Source organism: Pongo abelii, chromosome 6 (assembly GCF_028885655.2).
Source record: "Pongo abelii isolate AG06213 chromosome 6, NHGRI_mPonAbe1-v2.0_pri, whole genome shotgun sequence".
Classification (NCBI taxonomy): Eukaryota; Metazoa; Chordata; class Mammalia; order Primates; family Hominidae; genus Pongo; species Pongo abelii.
In genome coordinates, this window is record NC_071991.2 from 46,538,487 (window position 1) to 46,561,678 (window position 23,192).

Here is a 23,192-nt window from a genome sequence, read left to right on the forward strand (position 1 = left end):
ATGACCAGTCTAGTGGTGACGATTTCTTTTAGCATTTGTTTGTCTGGGAAAGACTTTATTTCTCCTTCGTTTATGAAGCTTAGCTTGACAAGATATAAAATTCTTGGCTGGCATTTTTTTTCTTTAAGAGGGCTAAAAATAGGCCCCGAATCTCTTCTGGCTCATAAGGTTTCTGCTGAGAAGTCGACTGTTAGTCTGTTGGAATTTCCTTTGCAGGTAAATTTGACACTTCTCCCTAGCTGCCTTTGAGATTTTTTCATTAGTGTTGATCTTGGATACTCTGTTGATTATATTTTTTGATGATGTTAATCTCATATAGTACCTCCCAGATGTTCCCTGAATTTTTTGTATCTGAATAAATACTTCTCTATCAAGATCAGGAAAACTTTTCTGAATCATTCCCTCAAATATGTTTGAGGGAACATACTGCACTCCTTTGAAGGTGTCAAAACACTCTGTCTTTTTGTATTGCCAGAGTTCTTCTGCTGATTCTTTCTCATGTGAAGAAGCTGTCACTTCTTATTTTTAAATTAGTCATCCTTTGGATGGGACATTTAAATTTTTACTCTTTTTTCCCTTGAGGATATGGCTGTGGGGTTTGTTGTATATGATTGTTTGGCTTTGTTTCTAGGTGCTTTCAGGAGGCCAAGGCTCTACATGAGTTCCTTGGTTACGGATATCTCTTGTGTGGTGGCTTTCTCAAATGCTGCTTGTTGTAGCAGTATATTGGGTATATGAGCTGATACACTGTCTTCTGTGGGGCTGGGAGTGTGGAGGTCTCAAGTTTATCTCATACATTAATACTATGCCCTTCTGCAGCAGGTTTTTTATTTGGTCTTCAGTCTCCAGTCCAGTAGGTGGCACCTAAGGATGAGAGCTGGCTTACCCTTGGGTCTGGATGATGAATGGAGGCACCTGCCGTGACAAGGGTGACAGGAGGAGGATGTGCTGAGCTCTTGGGGATAAGGGTTAGGGGGCTGCAGCAGCTTCTCATCCTAGATAGGCAGAAATGTGATTCACTTTCCTGTTGCAGGACTCGTGACCTTCAGTTCACATAGATGCTGTCCTTTGACTCCAGTCTGCAGTGTGACTGAGGTCTGTGAAAGGACCTCTCTGGTGGCTATCAGCAAAATGGCCTTGGGGCAGAGCTTCTTCCCCCAGTCCAGAGCAGACAGCTCTGTGACTTGTCTGTCCTCTGTTGCCACCTTGCTGCCCACTCTGTTTAGGGAGGGGAAGATGGGCTCTGCCCTTTGTGCAAACCCAAATGGCATAGGCTCACTTTTACTGGGAGTGTGGCCATCTGGAAATGCACTGAAAAGGCTTTCTCCAAGTGCACTTGCCCAAGCCCCCAGCAGGGAAAGTCTGCTCTGCATCCACAATGGTGGGTGGGGGAGGTGGGAAATGACCTCTTTTCCATGATCTTTCCCAGCCACTGGTGCTACCCCTTTCAGAAATCAGCACCATGCCTGCACTTCGTTTGTTCCAAGGGGCACTTTGGCAGGCCGTATTCCCCCTTCCCTCAGGGCGGCCTCTGCCAAGAGCTAGCTCTCTGGAGTACCCAGAGCTTCCCAGCATCCTCCCTATCAGTCCCCTATCATTGCCAAGTCAGAGTGGGTTCTGAGGTATGTTTGCAGGGGGTCTGGTGACACAGTTGCACAAAGGCTGAGGTTCCTCAGGCGGGCAGTGACCTACACTGGGTGCACAGCCGGTATGGCACCTGCCATTTCAGCGCAGGCCTGCGGGGAGTGCAAGTGCACCTGGAGGAGCGGGCCACCACTTCTCTGTCCTCAGGAAGTTCTCAGATTGCCACCAACAGCATTGCCCAAGGTCGCAAGGGCAGAGGTACTCTCTGACAATTTAGTGGTCAGCAGTTTGTCACAGAAGGGAGGGGAATAGAGAAGCACCCCCACCTACCCTTTCTGCCGAATTCTAAGTTCCTTAAGAGTCAGTCTCTGCCAGACTCTTGTAGCTTTCCTTTTTCTACACCCCAGCTTATTTCCATGGGAACTCCAACAGGCCCTGGCTCTCTTCTCTCAGCTTTCCATTCAGATCATGGCCACTCATCTGTAACTTTGATCCCCTTTCTGAAGAGAACTGGCATCTGATGTCTCCAGTCAGCCATCTTGGAAAAAAAAAAAAAACAACAAAAAACCTTGAAGCATTTTTTTAAAAAAATGAAATTTATCATTGGGATGTGTAAATAAAGATTCACAAGAAAGCTGAAAACACTTAAAAATCACTCAAAAAATCAGATTCACTATTACTAGTTTTTTTGTTTTCATTTTAATGATTTTACTCTTAAAGAAAAAAACCCAGCATATAGAAAAAGAAAGTCAACATTTCAAAAGTATATTCTAGAAATGTTAGCTAAACCCAAGATAATTTTCTATAAAACAAAGTATAAATGGATCCTTGAAGCATAATACCTGAGCCAGGCAAGGGAAAATATCTGAGAGTGTCATCCATCTCCACCCTCGATCAGAGACAACTCGCATCTACCCTGCCATGAGTATGGGATTCCTTTCTGAAGCATCCAGGCCATTTGGGGCCTGCTGCTACTCTCACAGAAGTATATCCTTTGACACATATATCTGGGGGATTCAAAACAGGTGATTCTGTGTAAAGACTTGATAAATCCCTCTCCAGCTCCTGTTCTGAAAAGGATATCTAAGAGTCCCCAGATAGTGAGTAAAATGGAACAAAGAAAATGTTTCCACATCTACTGTAAACATCAAGCCTATAGAGATTTCTCCTGATTTGAGAAAACTAAGCAAATAAATACATTTTTAGATTACCAAACACCTATAGAGCGATACAAAAGAAAAAATAATGATTGCATGCCAGAGTTAAAAGTTTCTTTAGAGAACATGCAACAATAACAAAAATTACCTGACATACAAAGACAAAATTTGAAAATTGCCTTCCTTTTTGTTGTCAGTAAAACTCAAGATGACCTCGATAGGTGAAACAAAACATGAAGGGTGAGATGATAAGGCAACCATATTAAGAAGAAAAGAAAGTCACTTTGAAAGGCAGATGAAAAGGGAACTCAATAACATGAGAAAAGATTTTAAGGGGAGGAATGTAATATTAGAATTAAAATTTGCACGAGTTGTGGTAAAGACAAGAAGCAACACCATAGAGAATCGATTTAGTGATATGAGGACAAGCTGGAGTTCTTCCAACACATAAAGAGAAGCACAAGCAAAGGTGATGGATTTAGGGGCCAAGGAGTGAAGATACAGCTCATGGGTAGAAGTTCATCCTGAAGAAGAGACTATAAGAATGTTACAGAAGCAGAAGTGGCCAGTATAATAGAAAAAAACATGCTCAAACTGCAGTTTTCCTAGTTGATGGAATTCCTCCATATGGATCATAAGAAATCACCAAAAAAAGCAAACTTAATGGGGAGAGACTACATTGAAATGTATTCTTTTAAATATTTGAGTTTAAAGTTTAAAAAAAAGTTCTGCAAGCATCTAGGTTGGAAATAAGAAAGCACTACAAATGAACAACAATTAGGTTGTTCTCTGACTTATCCATATCAATACTAAAGGTCAGAAGCTATTAGAACAACATACAGATTTTGAGCACAAAGAAACACAATATAGTAATTCTACCCCAAGTCAATTGTTGGTCATGTAGGAAAGCAGCAGAAAGACATTACCAATTACATAAGGTGCTGGAGACTTTCCATAGAATTCCTAAAAAGCATTTTATGAAGATATATTGCAAATGACTGAAAGATGACTCAAATCAAGGCAGATAGGTGGGAAGACGTGATAAAGCAAATATGGTGACATGTCTATTGAAGATCCTAGGTGGTGGGCACTTGAAAGTTCATTGTATGATTCTATGTTTTTGAAATTTTTTTTAAATTTCTTGTAATGTTGAGCAGAAACCCCAAAAACATGTTTAATGGAAACATCATAAAGAAATAAAGAGAGCAATGTTTAGTATTTAAATTACTGAAATGTGTAACCTAATAATTGTTGGATTACAAACCAAAGATCTTTCTCACAGTGTTAGAGTAACATTTAAAAATGAAACCAACTAGTGTTTAATGCTAATAGAACTGTTAAATAACTTGTTAAATAGAATAAGCAATAAAGTATTATATATCCATTGCTATAACTTTTCTAAGAAACATGACTCATGTTTTGTAAAATAAATAAACGCTTGTATGATTAGAAAATGAATACAACTGAATATATCAAAATGTTACCATAAATTATTTCTTTTATTATTTTAAAATTTGTTAGAAAAAAATTTTCTAATTGCTTTATTAGAAAAATGCCTATGATCAGTTACAATAACCAACTTTATAAATAAGTATGGAATTTCATGCTGGGCAGAAGGAGAATCAAAGTATCTTCAGTTGTCTCATCCTGACCAGTTGCGTGACTGACAAACTACTGTCAGGCATTGTTCAGAGCTAATATTACAAAGAAAACAAGCAAATAAACAAATGAGTGAATGAATGTATGAATGCATGACATAAACCTCAGAGACGACAAGTTCTCTTGAGCCTATCACTACTCCGACATGTTTGGGGGTCGTGGTCCTTGTTGACCTGCTTTCACAGCACCGTCTCATAGCAGGACTGGCTAGTTTCTGTCACCCAGTTGTGTTTCCCTATTTCACACATGATTGATAACCTAGGCTATTGTTGCATTTCTTTCATGTCATTACATTTCCAGAAAATTTTGCTAAAGCAAATTTAAACTGGTGTTTAGAGGACCCTGGCATGAATGCCATAATTATATGGCTTTCCACTAAGGAGATGATTGAGGCAGAAGATTAGAAAGCAATGAGGGGCCGGGCACGGTGGCTCACGCCTGTAATCCCACCACTTTGGGAGGCCAAGGCAGGTGGATCGCCTGAGGTCAGGAGTTCAAGACCAGCCTGGCCAACATGGTGAAACCCCGTCTCCATTCAAAATACAAAAAAATTAGCCGGGTGTGGTGGCAGGTGCCTGTAATCCCAGCTACTCGGGAGACTAAGGCAGGAGAATCGCTTGAACCTGGGAGGCGGAGGTTGCAGTGAACCAAGATCGCACCATTGCACTCCAGCCTGGGCAACAAAAGTGAGACTTCATTTCAAAAATGAAAAAGAAAGAAAAAAAGAAAGCAATGAGGTATGTATGGTGCAGAGAACCACCACCTACTCTCTCCAGAAGGTTCTGTGCTGGTCGCTGTGATTTCTGTGTGATGGATAGGCGGGTTAGCAATACTCCTAGTTTCTGCACCTCACAGACCTCATGGATATGGTAAATATGTGCCCAAGGTCAAGGAGAACATTTTTAGTCTCTCTTTGCAATAGCTGTTTCCCCCATAAATATATTTGACCAATAGATAGTATAGGTTGGGCAGAAGATAGGATAATTGTGTTTTTCTGAACATTTAGAGTTAAGAGAAACATTTGATAGCACTGGGTATGAAAGGCTTGAAATACTTTCAGCAGATTCAGTCCTCTGGTCTTCCTGAGTAACATTTTTTAAAAAGCAAATAGTAGTCATTTATCATTGTGGTTTTTCCTAGCAGGTATAACATGTACTGTAGCAAGCAGAGCATATAAAATGTTTTTTTCTTTTATAGCTCTACAAATAGCTAACAAAGTGAAATGCATAACAACAACAATAATAATAAGAGGTATAACTTTCATTGATGAAAACTTTTTCACTCTTTTCTTGATTTTATCTACAGCTAACACCTAATCTGAACAAATGGGTTCCTGTTTTCCATTGTGTTTTTATGTTATTCTATTCTTGTGGTCAGTAAATACGGCATTGGAAATATTTTGGTAAGAGCAAAAAATCTGGACCGGATTCCAGACGTAAAGGGAGGACTGAGGCCCCCTGATCATCAGACCAGTGTCAGAAACAGAAAGCTATGAGGATACGCAGTTAGTGGATGATCCTTCTCTGTTTATGTAGTTTTTAAGCTCTGTAAAATCAACGTGTTAAGTAAACAGCAGCTGGAGAAATGGGAATTCATTACTAATGGACTCAGGGTAGGGTGTAGGAGTGTTAAGTGTTTGTTTTCCAAGTAGATCATTAAAATTGTTTGGCTTCTCTTTAAAGTCTAAAGTGCCAATTCCTTAGCACCTTACCTTTGCCAGAATTGTTAATTTCAGTATTTTCCTGATATTTATTAATCCTTCTTAAAATTAGTTTTCTGCATGCTGCAGTTCTTTTTTATGTGACAGAAATCAGGTAAATTGCTGAGGTGCTGAGGCTGAGGTATTTGCTCCTGCAACGTCAGGAACGTCGGAGCAGTCAGGCAGAGCCTTTTGCCGCCACCTGCTGGTGGTTGGTGTCACAGCAGCTAATACTTTTTTTTATTATTTTATTTTATGTTTATTTTTAACTTTTGTGAGTACATAGGGGGTGTATTATTTATGAGGTACGTGAGATATTTTGATACAGATATACAATGTGTAGTAATTACATCAGGGTAAATATATCTATCACCTCCTTAAGCATTTATCCTTTTTTTTGCATTATAATCCAGTAATATTCTTTTAGTTATTTTAAAATGTACAGTAAGTTATTGTTGACTGTAGTCACCTTGTTTGTGTTATGAAATACTAGGTCTTATTTATTCTTTCTAACTATTGTTTGTGCCCATTAGCCATCCCCCCTACTTCCTCACTACCCTTCCCAGCCTCTGGTAAGCATCCTTCCACTCTCTGTCTCCATGAATTCAATTGTTTTAATTTTTAGCACCTACAAATAAGTAAGAACATTCAAAGTTTGTCTTTCTGTGCCTGGCTTTTTCCCCTTAACATAATGACCTCCAGTTCCATCCATGTTGTTGCAAATGACAAGATCTCATTGTTTTCTATGGCTGAATAGTACTCCATTGTATATATGTATCACATTTTCTTTATCCATTCATCTGTTGATGGACATTTAGGTTGCTTCCAAATCTTGGCTATTGTGAATAGTGCTGCAATAAACATGGGAGTGCAGACACCTCCTTGATATATATATTTCCTCTTTTTTTTTTTTGAGTATATACATAGCAGTGGGATTGCTGGATCATATGGTATCTCTACTTTTAGTTTTTGTGTTTTGTTTTTTTTTTTGAGGAACCTCCAAACTGTTCACCATAATAGTTGCATTAATTTACATTTCTACCAACAGTATATGAGGTTTTTTACTCTACTTCCTCGCCAGCATTTGTTATTGCCTGTCTTTTGGATAAAAGCTGTTTTAACTGAGGTGAGATGAGATCTCATTGTAGTTTTGATTTGCATTTCTCTGATGATCAGTGAGGTTGAACACCTTTTCACATACTTGTTTGCTATTTATGTCTTCTTTTGTGAAATGTCTATTCAGATCTTTTGCCCATTTTTTAATTGGAATTATTAGATTTTTTTCCCTATAGAGTTGTTTGAGATCCTTATGTATTCTGGTTATTAATCCCTTGTCAGATGGGTAGTTTGCAAATATTTTCTCCCATTCTGCAGGTTGTCTTTGTTGATTGTTCCCTTGGCAGTGCAGAGGCTTTTCAACTTGACATAATCCCATTTGTCCATTTTTGCTTTGTGTGCCTGTGCTTTTGGGATATTACTCAAGAAATCTTTGCCCAGTCCAGTGTCCTAGAGAGTTTTCCCAATGTTTCCTTTTGGTAGTTTCATAGTTTGAAGCCTTAGATTTAAGTCTTTAATCCATTTTTATTTAATTTTTGTATATGGCAAAAGATGGGAGTCTAGTTTTGTTGCCTACTTAAATTATCTAGCAAAGGAAAGGTGATAACATGTATATTTAGTGATGATAAAATCTTATACAACCAAATTGATAGATATCTAGAGATAAGTTACAGGTTAATAATAAACATTATGTTTGTATGGAACAAGTTTAAAAAATTACCTGTGGCAACACCATCTATAGGTCACGGAAATATATCCTCTCCCAGAGATGTAGTATCAATTCAACTGAGACTAAAAGCCAATTAGTAATAATGTGTGGTTGGAACATATATGTATAAAAGGATTTATGCATAATCACTTGGGAGAGTAGCCCATGGAATAACATCCTGTCTGCTTTTTCATCTGTAGCAGTGCCTCTGCTGCATGTGTGTGTAGTGGTGGTGTCTGCTGCTCTGTTTGTCCATACCGTCTGCATGTAGATAGAGTCCATCTGCTTCCAAGCTGTTGAAACTAGTGGGATATTCATAGGTGTGATTTTCCAGACAGATGGAGAGAATAAGCTTGTAATCATGACACAACTTATTTTCTACATTTGAGCTCATAAGTTTATTGCATGCACATTTTCTTTCAGTATAGTTTTTAACATAGAAGAAACTTTATTAGGTCCTTAGTATCCTAGAGAAATCCTGTTAATGTCTCCAACAATAAAGCTATGAGCAATTGCTCCTTGTTCTTCTCAGGATTAAGATGCCCTACTAATTTATGTTCTGATTACTATTCTCTTGACAACAGTAACAATAGCATCCATAAAAGGGTTGGTGCTTATTTAAAACAGTGATGAAATTCTATTCGATTTCAAAATAAACTTTTTATTATAGGAATTTTCAGCCATTTGCCAAAATATAAACCCTCATGTACTTGTTACCCCACTTCAATAATGATCAGCATTTATAATTCACTTTAAATAAGTGTCTGTTATAATTCATGAGAAATCATTACTTTTGTGAACCCATATTGTATTAGTCCGTTTTCATGCTGCTGATAAAGACATACCTGAGAGTGGGCAATTTGCAAAAGAAAGAGGTTTATTGGACTTACAGTTCCACATAGCTGGGGAGGCCTCACAATCATGGCAGAAAGCAAGGAGGAGCAAGTCACATCTTACATGGATGGCAGCAGGCAAAAACAGAGCTTGTGCAGGGAAACTCCCATTTTTAAAACCATCAAATCTGGTGAGACCCATTCACTATCACGAGAACAGCACAGGAAAGACCCACCCCCATGATTCAATCATCTCCCACCAAGTCCCTCCTACAACACATGGGAATTATGGGACCTACAAGATGAGATTTGGGTGGGGACACAGAGCCAAACCATGTCACATGTACTTTCATGACAGGGCAGGAAGAAGGAAGTATGTCATGGCTAGGGATTGCATTTTAAATCATTGCACACCCTGGTTGGAGAGCCACAACCTCATAATAGGAGATTCTCATAAGATAGGGAAATAAATTTCTAAGAATATGAGTAAATACTTGGACATATAATGAGTAGTATAGCTGTTAACATTTCTTTTTCATTCCCAAATAAAATATTATCTTGTAGAAAAATCTACTGTATATATTCTGTAACAGGCATTTTTATTTAAACTATTACCTGTACCTTTGAGCCAGCAGAAACGTTTTAAAACTGCTTTGTTATAAGTGCAGGTGTGTGGTTCATGTTCTTCATCTCCAATTTCTGATGCTCACTCAGAAGTACCCTTCATTGTCCTTTTCTGTTTTCTGAGTTTGAAAGTTAATATTTGCAATATTAGGGTCTTCCTAACTTAAGATGTTGAACTGGGTAGAATGTATTCAACAAGGAAAAAATAGGTAATCCTATTCACATCAGATAGTAAGAGCCATTTTTGAAATATGTGTCCTGGATATATTACATAAGATCAACCTGAGATTCTTCTTCCATAGTCTTTCTCACGCGAACCTCTCAAATCAAGTCTGCCAAGCTGATGTTGTCAGAATCCTGTTTAAAGAGTTGGACTCCAACCCATTTGTTCAAAACTAAAACTTCTGATTGCACTTCCTTTATTTCATTATCTCAAATTTTAAATAGTACTTAAAACTCTTCTTCTGTGTTTCTACCTTAGAAAGAAAATTCTGACTTTTTTCTATTTCACTTCTCCTTACTGGACCTAGACTATGATTTTGGCATTTTGCCTATAACAAGCTCTACAACTATTTGGAGCATTACCATGCATATTTGATTACAAAAATGATTTCCCCTTCATTCTCGAGGGTTTTCGTTGAGAAAGCTTCCTTATGTATTTTTTTTTTCCTGTGAAAGTGATTTGGCTTCTGGAACCTTCCTCACAAAGATTTGAAAGTTTATACTAAAATGCAATCTCTCTAAATTTTGACTTTGTTTGATGAGGATGCTTTTCTGATATGGCTTTTCTCTCTGGCCCAGGCCACTTCCATCCCGTGACCCAGATGTGCCACGTAAGTCAAAAAGTGACCAAGGCACGTCTCAGTCATGGAGAGGCTTATTTAGCCAAGGTTAAGGATGCACCCATGAAAAACAAACACGAGTCAAAGGAGGATCTGTGACCTGTGCTTTTTCTGAAGAGAGTTTTGAGAACTTCAGTATTTAAAGGGGAAATAGCAAGCAAGAAGGAAATAATTTTTTTAAAAAGGTGGGGGGTAGGCAATGAGGCAAGTGTCACATTCTTGTGAAGCTCTGATTAGCGCTCAGTGAATCTACATTTCACATGTGAAAAGAGGGAGTGGGGACAAAGTCACTCATGCCTTCATCTCACGCTCTGTAGTTCTGCATGTTACATAAGATGAAGGAAGCATGTGAAATTACAGCTGTGTGTTTGGGAGCAAAAGGAAGGTCGTTTTCATGTGACTCCGTTCCCAAGCTTAGCTTTCCTTTGGCATGGTGAGTTTAAGGTCCCGAGATTCAATTATATTTCTTTCACTCCCCTAAGGCCTCATTTGTTGCTTCCAGCCAATAAAAATGGAAATAGCTTGTGGAGAGGACCACCCGCACCTTAAAAGCCGTGTCTTTGGAATGGTGTATGTCACTTCCATTCTAATCCCATTTGCTACACCTGACAGCAGGAAAAGCTGAGGAGTGTAGAATTGTTGGGAGCTCAGCAGAAGTCGGAGTGTTGATGAATAGATGGCAGACTCTGCTGTACCTAAATCCTGGGAGTGCAAAGAGTGTTCCAAATCTGAATAGCCTTCACAGAGGAGAGATTAGAAGTAGGCTTGAGTTTGACTCCTGGCAGAGGCCCACGGAGATGCAGACGTGGCCTTTTGGTTTCTGCCCTGCAGATCATACCTGGAGCTGATACTGATGCAGCTGTTGGAACCTTGGTGTCAGCAGCTGAGGGGGCCCCAGGAGAGGAAGCAGAGGCAGAGAAGCCCACTGTCCCTGCCGGGGAAGGAGTAAGTTTAGAGGAGGCCAAAATTGGAACTGAAACCACTGAGGGTGCAGAGAGTGCCCAACCTGAAGCAGAGGAGCTGGAAGCAACAGTGCCTCAGGTGAGTGTCCCATGTCGCAGCCAGGGGAGCTCCTGGGAAGTAGCATGGGCTGGGTGCTCTGTTGGTTGGTTCATGGTGATAACTCTTTGGATGTATAATAGATTTGTAGCAATTTTGTGACTTTACCAAACAACATTATTATCAGATTCTCAGAAAGAGTAATCCCAGCTGCTCAGTATCAGCATTGCAATGTTGCATACAGGCCCTCAGGGCCTGTGGCTGACTGGGCCTAAGCATGGAAACGGGAAGGGGAAACTGGGGTGACGTGGAGAAAGGAATGAAGCAGGACAGTGAAAAGGATGAGAATGGAGCTGGGAGAAAGAGAATGTGATGAAGTGAGCACTTAGCCCAGGGAGAACTCAATAGTATTCAGATCTTATTATTCTTATTATTGTTTGGTGGTTATTATTATCATTAGAGTGCCCCAAATTCACCATCAGGCCCCTTTTACCAAGAACCCACCACTGGGTGGCACGTTGAGAAGGGAAACAAAGGGACCAGGGCCATTAGGTCGGTGCATGAGGCGGGAGGGGGCCCTGCCTGGCACTGCCGCAGAGCAGCATTGAGAGGCCACAAAGCCACATACTCTACCACTGCGAGGGCCTCCAACCCCAGGGCCTGCCTCCACTGTCTGGTTCTTCTGTATTCTAGAAGGCAACGTTAAGAGGGGGCTTAATGGTATGCATTGTTTTCTCCTGATGATTTTACTCCCAATAAATTTTCAAAAATTTCTCCAGGGTTACTTAAAACTTGAAACTGAATTATCCCTTTCATTATCCCTTTTTGGGCTGGGGGCTGAGGCAGATAACACTGTTATGGGAGAAGGAACTTAAAAGAATATTCCTTTTTCCCCTTAGATTTTCTCATCACAGTGCCCAGAGTGTTTTTGTGTATATTGTTGTACTCATGGAAAGACGGTATTATCTCTCCAAGTTGACGAATGTTAGTGGTCTAGTCTGCTGATAGCAGAGGGAATATAGAAGGACTCCTGTTCTGCTGACGAAACTCCCCTCCATGCTTATCTTTGTTAAACAAACGAAAGGGTGGTCCTAATCCTTTGGTTCAGACACTAGAGTACTTGGAGTGGATTGTGGGAGGTGTGGTCCCTCCAGCAGCCACAGCAATGCGGGGCTGGAATGATAATCACAAGCGAAGGACTGGTGGGTGATCTCCAAACCCGGGCTGGATCTTCATCAGCAAGCATGGTTCAGGCACTGGGGGCCTCTTGGGACTGGGGGAGGGGAGGAAGGGGCTCACAGGAGGTGAACTGCCAGCCGCAAGAGTTACGGCTCCTTGGGACAAGAACCAGGCTGGCCTGCGGGGCTGGGCGCGGTGGCTCACGCCTGTAATCCCAGCACTTTGGGAGGCCGAGGTGGGCGAATCACGAGGTCAGGAGATCGAGACCATCCTGGCTCACACGGTGAAACCCCGTCTCTACGAAAAATACAAAAATTAGCCGGGTGTGGTGGTGGGTGCCTGTAGTCCCAGCTACTCGGGAGGCTGAGGCAGGAGAATGGCGTGAACCCGGGAGGTGGAGCTTGCAGTGAGCCGAGATCGCGCCATTGCACTCCAGCCTGGGTGACAGAGCAAGACTCCGTCTCAAAAAAAAAAGAACCAGGCTGGCCTGCATTGACTCCTCCTGCAATCCCTCTCAGGATGGCCTCCCTCACCCTTCAAGACTCAGTCTCCCATCCCCTATCCCTCCTCCCAATTCCCACCGAAACTTCATGCTTACCAAACTGCCTGGCTATTCAAGGATCCAGAAATTAATTCCACTAAGGGTTTAGGCCTCAGGAGAAACAGAAGGAGGCTGTGTGGCACAGCAGAAGGCCCAGACCTGAGTCTGGCTAGTGGGGAATTATGGAAATGGCAGCCCCAGCTTTGGGCTGGGGGCTGAGGCAGGTTGTGCAGGACAAGGAGGTTCTGTTTTCCAGGCCCTGCTGGGCACCGCCACGGTTTTTCTTCCCCCAGGAGAAGGTCATCCCTTCGGTGGTCATAGAGCCTGCTTCCAACCATGAAGGGGAAGGAGAAAACGAAATAACTATAGGTGCAGAGCCCAAGGAGACCACCGAGGATGCGGCTCCTCCAGGCCCCACCAGCGAGACGCCGGAGCTGGCTACGGAGCAGAAGCCTATCCAGGACCCTCAGCCCACGCATTCTGCACCAGCCATGGGAGCTGCTGACCAGCTAGCATCTGCAAGGGAGGCCTCTCAGGAATTGCCTCCTGGCTTTCTCTACAAGGTATTCTTATTTTTTAAGTCTCATTTATCCTTTTTTTGCTTTGAGTCCCTTTTGCTCAAGCCTTTGGTTTTCCAGTTTTTACTTTTACTTTTTGCAATTATTATTTCTCTGAACTGCTTTCCCTTCACCACAACATCACTTGGACAAGCCAGGACTACAGTAATAGATTTTCATGTTTTAACAAAGAACAATTAAAGGGAAGTTCACCACAGGGCAAACAGTATGCCCCTGGATAATGAATGGGAGAGTCTCTTCCAGCCCTCCCTCCTCTCTACTCCCTCAGGTGCCTGTGAATCTGTGGAGCCTGGCTCAGACCAAGCCTTGGAATCACCAAGAGCTCCTGACTGGGCTATATCCCCTGGGGGTCGGGCAGCAATCCTTCAGTCAACTCTGGCACCTTGTAGGGTGCATGACACAGAGTAGGGAGCCCATAAATATTTTGTAAATTAATGGATTCATATATGAATGAACTTGCACCAAAAGGCAGAAAAAAAAAGGCGGCTAAGTTAATGGGAAGAAGGTTTTGCTCAGACAGGCTACTTAGAGCCTTCATAAACCAAAGGGTTCTTACCAAAAAAACTTAGTAAATACCTAAAAACACTGGCTTAACCCAAGTGTTTCCTGTCTCAGATATTTCCTAATAGAATCTGAAAAGGAATTTTAAGTTTTTAAATTTGATTTTACATTTAAAAATCAGCTCTTTTTCTTCTAAAGTGTAAAATGTCGTATCATTCTCTCTCTCTTTCTCTCTCTCTCTCTGTCTTTGTCTCTCTCCATTAGAAAGTAACTACTACCTTGCTACCTCTTGTGGGGACAGGGGTGGCTATAATGGATTTATGAATAAATTAATTTGGAGAAAAAGCTAAACCTGTAGATAGGGGGTTGTTTCCTGCCAGGTTCTGTTTTAAGGTTCTGTTTTAACTGGAGCACAAGCAGTCCAAGAAGCCTTGTGCCAAGCACGACCGGTGCTTGCTGGGCCCATTCTGGCCTCCTCACTAACTGTAGAATAACCTAAGGCACCCCATATAGACCCTCTCTCTGGGTATCAGTTTTCCCATCAGAAAAATTAATTTGGGGATAACATAATCCATTTCCAGCTCTGACAAGTTTGTGATTCTATGAATATGCTCAATGGCAAAATACACACTTTAAAAGCCAATGTTTACTCTCAGGGGTGGAGTTGAGGGAAAGGTGGGAAAAATAAAATCAGCCATGACAATAGAGTGATTCAGACTGGGTGACAGACGCATGGGGGTTCATTATGTTGTTTCTTCTGCTTTAAAATATTTTTCTATAATAAAATTTTAAGGAAATCTTTTTCAAAATGGGAAAGGAAAAGAAACTGGTTGCCATTGTATATAAGGTAGGATAGGGAAGTAAGGAAATATATTTACACAGAAATTGATCACAGAGTTTTATTTAGTAGTAATTACTATATAACCTGCAAGTGGTGGTTTTCCTGATTATTATTTGACAGAAGCTGGGGTTAGAGGAGATTTAGACATTTTTGGTTCCAGTTAAACAACAAACAGTAATAAAGCATCAGTGATAATAAAATGCAAATCTCTAACAAAAATAAGATGAATTAAAATTTGATTAATATAGTGCTTTTCCCTGTTGTAGAGGGCATTGCATTACTATTAATAAATATACATATGAATGGCCTCATATCAGAGAATAGGACTTCCCTTCTGGCTTTAGAGGCATTCTTCTTCCTTGGGATATGGCAAATATCTTCCTCTTTTCATCCAGCTTGGAGAGTGCTTGTAAGAGTGTCTGCTTATAATCTGGCTGGGAAATTGATTTTTATGTATTCTTATCTTCTGCAGGTGGAAACACTGCATGATTTTGAGGCAGCAAATTCCGATGAACTTACCTTACAAAGGGGTGATGTGGTGCTGGTGGTCCCCTCAGATTCAGAAGCTGATCAGGTAAAAGAAAAGACTGGAAGATGCTTTGGGCTACATTGATTTTTTTCTGAGGGTCTGTTGGACACAATCACTTCCTAAAGATGTTTCTATTTTCTGAGATGCTACAAGCCATCTAAAAAGGGCTTAAGGGCTTGTGACAGCATAGATCATTAACCAGGTTTCTAGGACACCCTTTTGGGATGCTGTTACATTCTTTTTTTATATAATACAAACAGTTGACCGTTTCTTATCATGTAACCACTTTCTGGGAATGTTGTCTCTGTAACACCTGTCTTCAGGAAATGCAGACACTATTAATGTGAACTAAAAGACGCCTTCAAAAGTGGTTGCCTCTGGGTGTGTGGATATTGATTAGGAAAGAACCTGGGGAACCCTCTGGAGTGATGGAAATGCTTTATATCTTCAGAGAGTTGTCTGCATGTATTTGTCAAAACTCATTGAACTATATACCTAACCATCTCTGCATTATACAGTATTTAAATTATACCTCAACTTAAAGAGATTCTTTAAAAATATCACTTCCTAAAAGAGTGGTCTGATGTAAGGTACTGAGAACTCCCATCTTGTTCTCATTCATAAAATATGTGAACCCTTGAAATGGTATGCAAAACAAGTAAATGCATCTGTAAACATATTTTTCTGGAGAGAAAAACTCTAACTTCCATACTATTCTCAAAGAGATTTATGAGCTCTCCCCTTAAAAAATAAATTCAAGCATCACTGCCTTTGAGGTTAAGACTTAATATGTTCAACATTTTGTTCTTTCTTTTGACAATGCACTTACCAAGATACATCAGGTGCTGGGTCAAACAGTCTCTACCACAATAAAATAGATTGGAAATTTATATAACAATAATCTGCTGGGCAGGGTGGCTCATGTCTGTAATCCCAGGACTTTGGAGGCCAAGGCAGGAGGATCACTCGAGGCCAGGAGTTCCAGACCAGCCTGGTCAACATAGCAAGACCTCATCTCTACAAAATTTTTTTTTTTTAAATTAGCTGGGTAGAGCGGTGGGCACCTGTAGTCCTAGCTACTCAAAAAGCTGACATGGGGGGATTGCTTGAGCCTAGGAATTCGAGGCTGCAGTGAGCCATGATCACACCACTGCACTCCAGCCTAGGTAACAGAGCAAGACCCCGTCTCAAAAAACAAAAAATTAATAACAATAATATATTTTTAAAAGCCCCCAAAGATTTAAAAATTTTAAAATACACTTCTAAATAACCCATGGGTCAAATAAATCATAGTGTGAGTTAAAAAAAAATTTCATAATGATCATTAAATAGAAATTAAATAGAAAAATGCATAGAAGGAAGAAAATAATAAAAATAAGTTCACAAATGAATGCAATAAAGGACTGTAACAGATAAAATTGATGAAGCCAAAAGTAGGTTTTTGAGAGGATTAACAAAATTGTTAAAACCTTAGAAAGACTCAAGAAAGAAAAGTCACAAAGCATAAATTACCAATACAAAGAAAAGGTGTCAGCATCATACATCTCAAAGATATTAAAAATCCTATTTATAATGGGATTTTTGTCTGCATTAACCAGAAGTTATTGTGTAAAGAAATAAAAGGAAAAAAAGGTAGTCTTTTATGTTTACCACCATGTTTACCATTTCCAGGTCTTCATTCTTTCCTTAAGTCCAAGTTGCCATCTGGTCTTAATTTCCTTTCTGCTTAAAGAACTTCCTTTAGCTATTTCTGTAGTGCTAGTCTGCTGGCAGCAAATATTCTTGGCTTCTGTTTGTCTGAAAATGTCTTTATTCTTCTTAATTTTTAACAATACTTTCACTAAGATAGAAATCTGAGTTGATTTTTTTTCCTTTCAACTCTTTAAACATGTTTCATTGTTTTCTGGTCTCTATTGTTTATAATTAGAAATCAGCTGTCATTTGTTTAATATTGCTTCTCTGTATGCAAAGTGACTTTCCCTGACTACTTTTAATAAATTTCTCTGTATCTTTGATTTTCATCAGTTTGAATATATTGTGCTTGGGTAGGTTTTTTTTTTTTTTTTTTTTGTGGTCTTCATACTTGAAAATCGCTGAGCTCCTTAGACTTGTAACCTAATGATTTTCACTACGTTTGCTTTTTAATTTTTTTTCTGAATTATTCTCTGTGTTCTTTTTTTCTGGGTTTCTAATTATACTTATATTGGACTTCTTGATGGCTAAGATGCTGTTCTTTTTCTTTCACTATTTCTCTCTGGTAGTCCGGTTGGATAACTTCTATTGATCTGCCTTCAAGTACTGTGACTGTTTCCTCTGCTACTTTGAGTTCGTAGTTAAATTTATCCAGTGACTTTTTCTCCTCAGATATTAGACTCTTAGAATTCTTCATTTCCATATTGTTCTTTCATATGGTTTCCATTTCTTGGCTGAGATTTCCCACTTATAGTCTTTCATTATTACTGTCTCTCAATTTATATACTTGAACAAATTTTTAATAGCTGCCTTAAATTTCTTACTGCTAATTCCAACAGCTGGGCCATCTCAGAGCATATTTCTATTGTTTGCTTTTTAATCTTTGGGACATATTTTCCTGTTTTTCTATGTCTAATAATTTTTAATTGATGCTAGACATAGTAAGTAGACCATAAGTGGTAAAGAGTCTGACTCTGTTTTCTATATCTGAAAATTGCTTATTTTTGTTTTAGCAGACATATAAATTACTGGATAATTCCCTTGAATTGATGGGAGTTGGTTTTATACTTTGTTAGGGTGGGTATGTACCCTTTATGCATGCACAGCTTGGGGGTCAGCCCAGGATTTCAAGGCAGTTTATCCACATACATTAGGATACCCATCCCCCAGTGATTCCTTTCTTTTCAAGATAACCCCCCCTGAGTGTACAGCTTCTCTGGCAGCCTTACACTCTATGCTCTGAATGCCCCACATCACACTGAGTGATGATAATCCTCAGGGGAAAAGCTGTATCAGCATAGATCTCACCCCTTGCAGTTCTCTACTTTCAAGCATCAAATACTTTCTAATTTCTGCCTCCTTTTGGTCATTTCCAGCATCTTCAAATAGTTTTACCCATTATTTATACCCATCCCATTATATATAAATTTATACTTTATGTATTGTTTAACCAAGAGTTGTTTGTTTATATAAATAGTTGCATATATGTATATATAGATATTTAGAGATATATAGTTATTCCAATGTTTTTAATTATTCTCTCCAGAGGAGTTGTCTAATACAAGCTATTCTGCCATTACCAAGACAGGAAATCCTTTTCTACCACATATTTTAAGCAGTTAATATTTAATTTTTTATATTTTCCTCAGCTAAAGATTGATGTTGGCTAATATTCTTTACAAGTTGTCTTTCAGAATATATGTGTTGGAATATATCTTGATTGTGGGTTTGTGTAGTCCTTTACTTGTTTTCTTTATTGAAACAATTTTTAAGTCCTTAACTCTACTTGGCTCCATTAGATTTTTCACTCACTGTAAATAAAGTCAAATATAGACACTCGTGGGGGAAAAATGACCTTTTATATGCTTTCTAGAGGTTCAGAAAATATTTAGCTATCATCTTTGATTTTAAGTATAGCTTTGTCCTTCACATATATGACATCATAATTTTAAAGAGGGCACTTTTCCTCATCAGCTAGGATATTATCAGTTATTTTATTGAGTCATTTTTTTCCTCAGCGGTTTTTTTCCTGCCTTCAAAAATTGGGCTGTCTAAATACTTATATTTCTTGTCTACGTGGCAGCATCAATTTATAGTCTCAGATTATATCAAAAGGGAATGAATTCAGCTTCTTCATTTAATTTTTGAGGCCTCATTTTATCTGATGTACTTGAACTATGTTGGGGGTTGGTTTAGACTAAACCTGGCCATCCCTCATCTGAACTGGAATTTCCTTTCTGCACTGGTTAACATAATAAAGATAGTCATTTCCCACTCCTTGCACTTCCTGTGGTCTCGTTTCCCACTGTTCCTTTCAACACAGCTTTTCCAGCTAGACTCTGCTTATCTTCAGGAAGCCAAGGGCAGACCACAGCCTCTGTTTCTCATTTTTAAGTATCGTCTCCCATTCTGCATGACCATACATGGATGGGTTCTTTACCCTTTCTGGGGCAAACTGTTTCATTTTTGTGATGGCACTTCTATATGACAGACAAATGTTTATGAGGAATAATTTATAAAGGATATAGGAGTGCTTCCAGCAAGAATGCCATGACATCCAACTGCTTTGTAGTTTATATAAACTTGAAAAATTAGGTATTATTAAAACAAAAATAGTAATATAAGGCAACACACATCTAGCTTTTAGTATTTAATGAGCCCTACATAGGTCGTTTATTGGGGTTATAGGATATGAGCTGGGGGTCAGAGTTCTTTCTTATAAGCAAGTGGCTTGGGATGATATATAAGATATTCCATGGCCTCATCAGTATTCCATTCTAACCCAAGGAACCTCAAACCTTTTTTATACTGTGACCCCAGAACAGGTCATGCTCTTGTGCATGAAATGCTTTCACATGGTATTCCTGTCTTTGCACTGGTTGTAGTTGTAATCCTTTTCTCGTCTTTAAGAACTCATATTATAATCCAGTTAATATCAATTAACTATGCTTTGTACAGTCATAATGTTAATATTAATCATCAATTAACTATACTTTATATAGTCAATAAGTCATTGCAAATGTTTATTCCTTCTTTTTCTTTTTTGTTTGTTTTTTTTTTTTTTAACTAACAACTTACTTGGGATAGGCCTTCCCACTGATCACGGCACAGCACTTTACCTGTAATGTGACATCCTGGTTCAGAACCACAACACTAATGTAACACATTATTAATTAATTGTGGCAGTGTGGATTTTCCAGTAGTTTGCTGGACCCTGAAAGTCCTGTCATTGTTTTTCAGGATGCAGGCTGGCTGGTGGGAGTGAAGGAATCAGACTGGCTTCAGTACAGAGACCTTGCCACCTACAAAGGCCTCTTTCCAGAGAACTTCACCCGACGCTTGGATTAGGGCAACAAGTACTGCAAGAAGGAGCTCAGTTATGGGGTTTTTAAACCTTCATGAAAACCTGAAGAGTTCACTTTTGCTATTATGCTCTTAATGATTTACAGACTGATGCCAGACAAACCTTGGGAAGATGTATCAATGGAGCATGTGTGCAAAAAAAAGTAAGAGGAAAAAAAGTAAATTAAGGAAAAAATCCTCAGTCATTCCCATGTTGTCAATAACAGGTTTGTTTGTGCTTTGTCCAAGCTGTGGAGACTCTTGTACTTGATGCCCTCCCACCAATTCTAAAGTAGCTTTCTCCAGATCAGACTTTAATTTCTCTGCATCAGGTGTATCGTACTGAGTGGCTGCCCTGCAGAAGATGTGATGAATTATCCTGTAGTACAAGATTATCTTATTCCCCTGCCCAGGTGTGAGCACATGCTCTCGCTCCCTTTCAGGTTTACTATGTTTAAAACTAAACTGCTGCAAAAGTTCTCAATGTTCTTTTCCAACACATCTATATATATATGGACACACAGTCACGCAAGCTAGTTCCCATGACTCCTGGATCTATGTGTATGCAGAAGGCTACATATACATAGTTGCTTTCTTTCCTTTCCATTGTAGCTCTTTGCCTCTCAAGTGTCATTGATACATGCATTGCTCTTATTCTGTCTGGCATTACAATTGCAGTTTTGCCTCATGGCAAAACCAGCCATCCCATTGCCAAAACAGTCAACAGTATCTGTGTTTGTACTGTGCAGTTTTCAGGATGAGATGACAGATAGCACGACTACACTGAGGCCCCCTCAGAGAAGGCAGGGCCTGATTTATCTAGCTGTCCAGCCGCTGTGGCTGGAGGTAGACTAGTTGGGATGGGCAGCTAAGTAGTCTTCTCTTTTGCCTTTATGAGATTGGGTAGAAAGATGGGGCATATTCATCCACCCCCAAAAGAACGCTATAAAAACAGCTCCTCTATATTTCCACCTCTTTCTATTTATGCAACTCATCTTCACAGATTGTTCTAAAGTAAAATAGATGGTGTATGCTGTATCCACAAATCATCTGTAACAATTATGTTTTCAGTGCTGTGTCATTCCAAATAAACCTTCGGTAATCTCCAACGATTACCCTAATTCCTTTTGATGAGTCTTTTTTTTTTATTTTGGAAATTTTGTTCCAGTTGGATACTCTGCTTGAAACAGTTGGTATTGGAGTTGTTATTTGTGCAGAAATATGCTCGTTCTTCCACTAGGTTGCACTCCACGCCCCCACCTCACCTCCCCACTTCCTTCATTCCAGTCATTGCTGGTCACTCGGTGTTCCCTGACATCCAGCAATTACTGCAGCACCAATAACAGCTGCCAACGGAGAGCCCTTAAAGGTGCCGGCTGTGGACTCCCAGTCCGTGAATCACTGATAATCTTACGACCTTCATAATCAGCAATTTCTTCTCACACCAGCTTCATTTTCTGGTCACTTTTCTTTCTGGCATGTTTATGTTCGTAGGTACATAAAAATTAGATTAGATGGAATAGAAAAGTGAATTCACTTGGCCATCATTTCCAGAAGAGAATTCTTAACGCAAATGCTTTTAGTTGATTTGGACTCTTTTCTGCTAATACAATTCTTTATACAACGTAGGCTGGTCAAGAATGTATATTATTAGACTTTTAGATTTAGGATGTATTCCTGATTCATGGTTTGAATCTTCCTGGCTTATTACTGACGTTGTTGTTTTAAGTGTGAATAGGGAAATAACTGTTATTGAGCCAAGATTTTTCCAGGGGCTAATTTACAGAGAAGCTGGGTCATCATGAATGCTATTCTAGTGCAAGAAAAGCAAATGTCGCTGCCCAGGAGCATGACTGATAATTCAGCAAGTGGAATGCAGCAATGTAAGATTCATAATAGAAAGCCACTCCTGACGGTAGAGTACACACAGGATGTTAAAAGCCAAGACTGAAAAATTAGCTCTAATAATAAAATGCACCTAATGTTCTGCAAAGATAATTGGCTTGCCACATCTCCTGGAGCAGAAGATGTGATGAATTATTCTTAAATTCCTTTCACCCTCCTGCCCACAGTGGCTGCTCACAGTGTACAGTTTGCCAGGACATGGCCCAGATAACTGTAGCCCTAGGTGAATGTTCCTAGATGAATGTAACAAGTTCTTCTGAAATGACATGATTTTAATTAGCTATTTAGTCCTGTTTTTTAAAATGCCTTTGGATTTTTTTTACACTAAATAAGAGTTATCAGATTTTTTGTTTGTTTGTTTCAGGAATTGCCAAAATCCAAGAATTCCTAATGCATTGAAAACGAAGGAGATGGAGGGGATGGGCATGTGGTGGTGGCATTCCCCAGAAATGTCCTTGAATGTGGCGTGAACATTGTTTTCCATTTCAGTGGATTTTCTAAAGAATGTTACTTTCTAGGACTTTCTGGGGTTACTAGTGTGAAGTTCTTTCCACATCTCTTTCTCAGTTATTCTGTTCAAGTTCTCACACCACCAACCCATCCTAGGCACATCACCCAGTCGTATAATGGCAAGTTTGTATTGTATCCCAAATGGCCTTGAACCAGGCCTTGGTCCTTTCTTTTTCTTTTCTTTTTTTTTTTTTTTAAACGGAGTCTTGCTCTGTTGCCCAGGCTGGAGTGCAGTGGCATGATCGCGGCTCACTGCAAGCTCTGCCTCCTGGGTTCACGCCATTCTCCTGCCTCAGCCTCCCAAGTAGCTGGGACTAGAGGTGCCCGCCACCACGCCTGGCTAATTTTTTTGTATTTTTTAGTAGAGATGGGGTTTCACTGTGTTAGCCAGGATGGTCTCAATCTCCCGACC

The 23,192-nt window shown here is 39.7% G+C and overlaps 1 protein-coding gene across 7 annotated transcripts in view; it reads left to right on the plus strand.

The window, feature by feature from the left end:
* AMPH (amphiphysin) overlaps positions 1 to 21,486 on the plus strand; it is a 249,394-nt gene extending 227,908 nt beyond the window's left edge. For all 7 annotated transcript variants that reach the window (XM_054559278.2, XM_054559280.2, XM_054559279.2 and 4 more), the window contains 4 exons: positions 10,995 to 11,204; positions 13,176 to 13,445; positions 15,275 to 15,376; positions 20,264 to 21,486. In XM_054559278.2, the coding sequence (XP_054415253.1) occupies positions 10,995 to 11,204; positions 13,176 to 13,445; positions 15,275 to 15,376; positions 20,264 to 20,371 (690 nt within the window). In that variant the 3' untranslated portion in view covers positions 20,372 to 21,486. The remainder of the gene's footprint in view (positions 1 to 10,994; positions 11,205 to 13,175; positions 13,446 to 15,274; positions 15,377 to 20,263) is intronic.
* Positions 21,487 to 23,192: the final 1,706 nt, after the last annotated feature.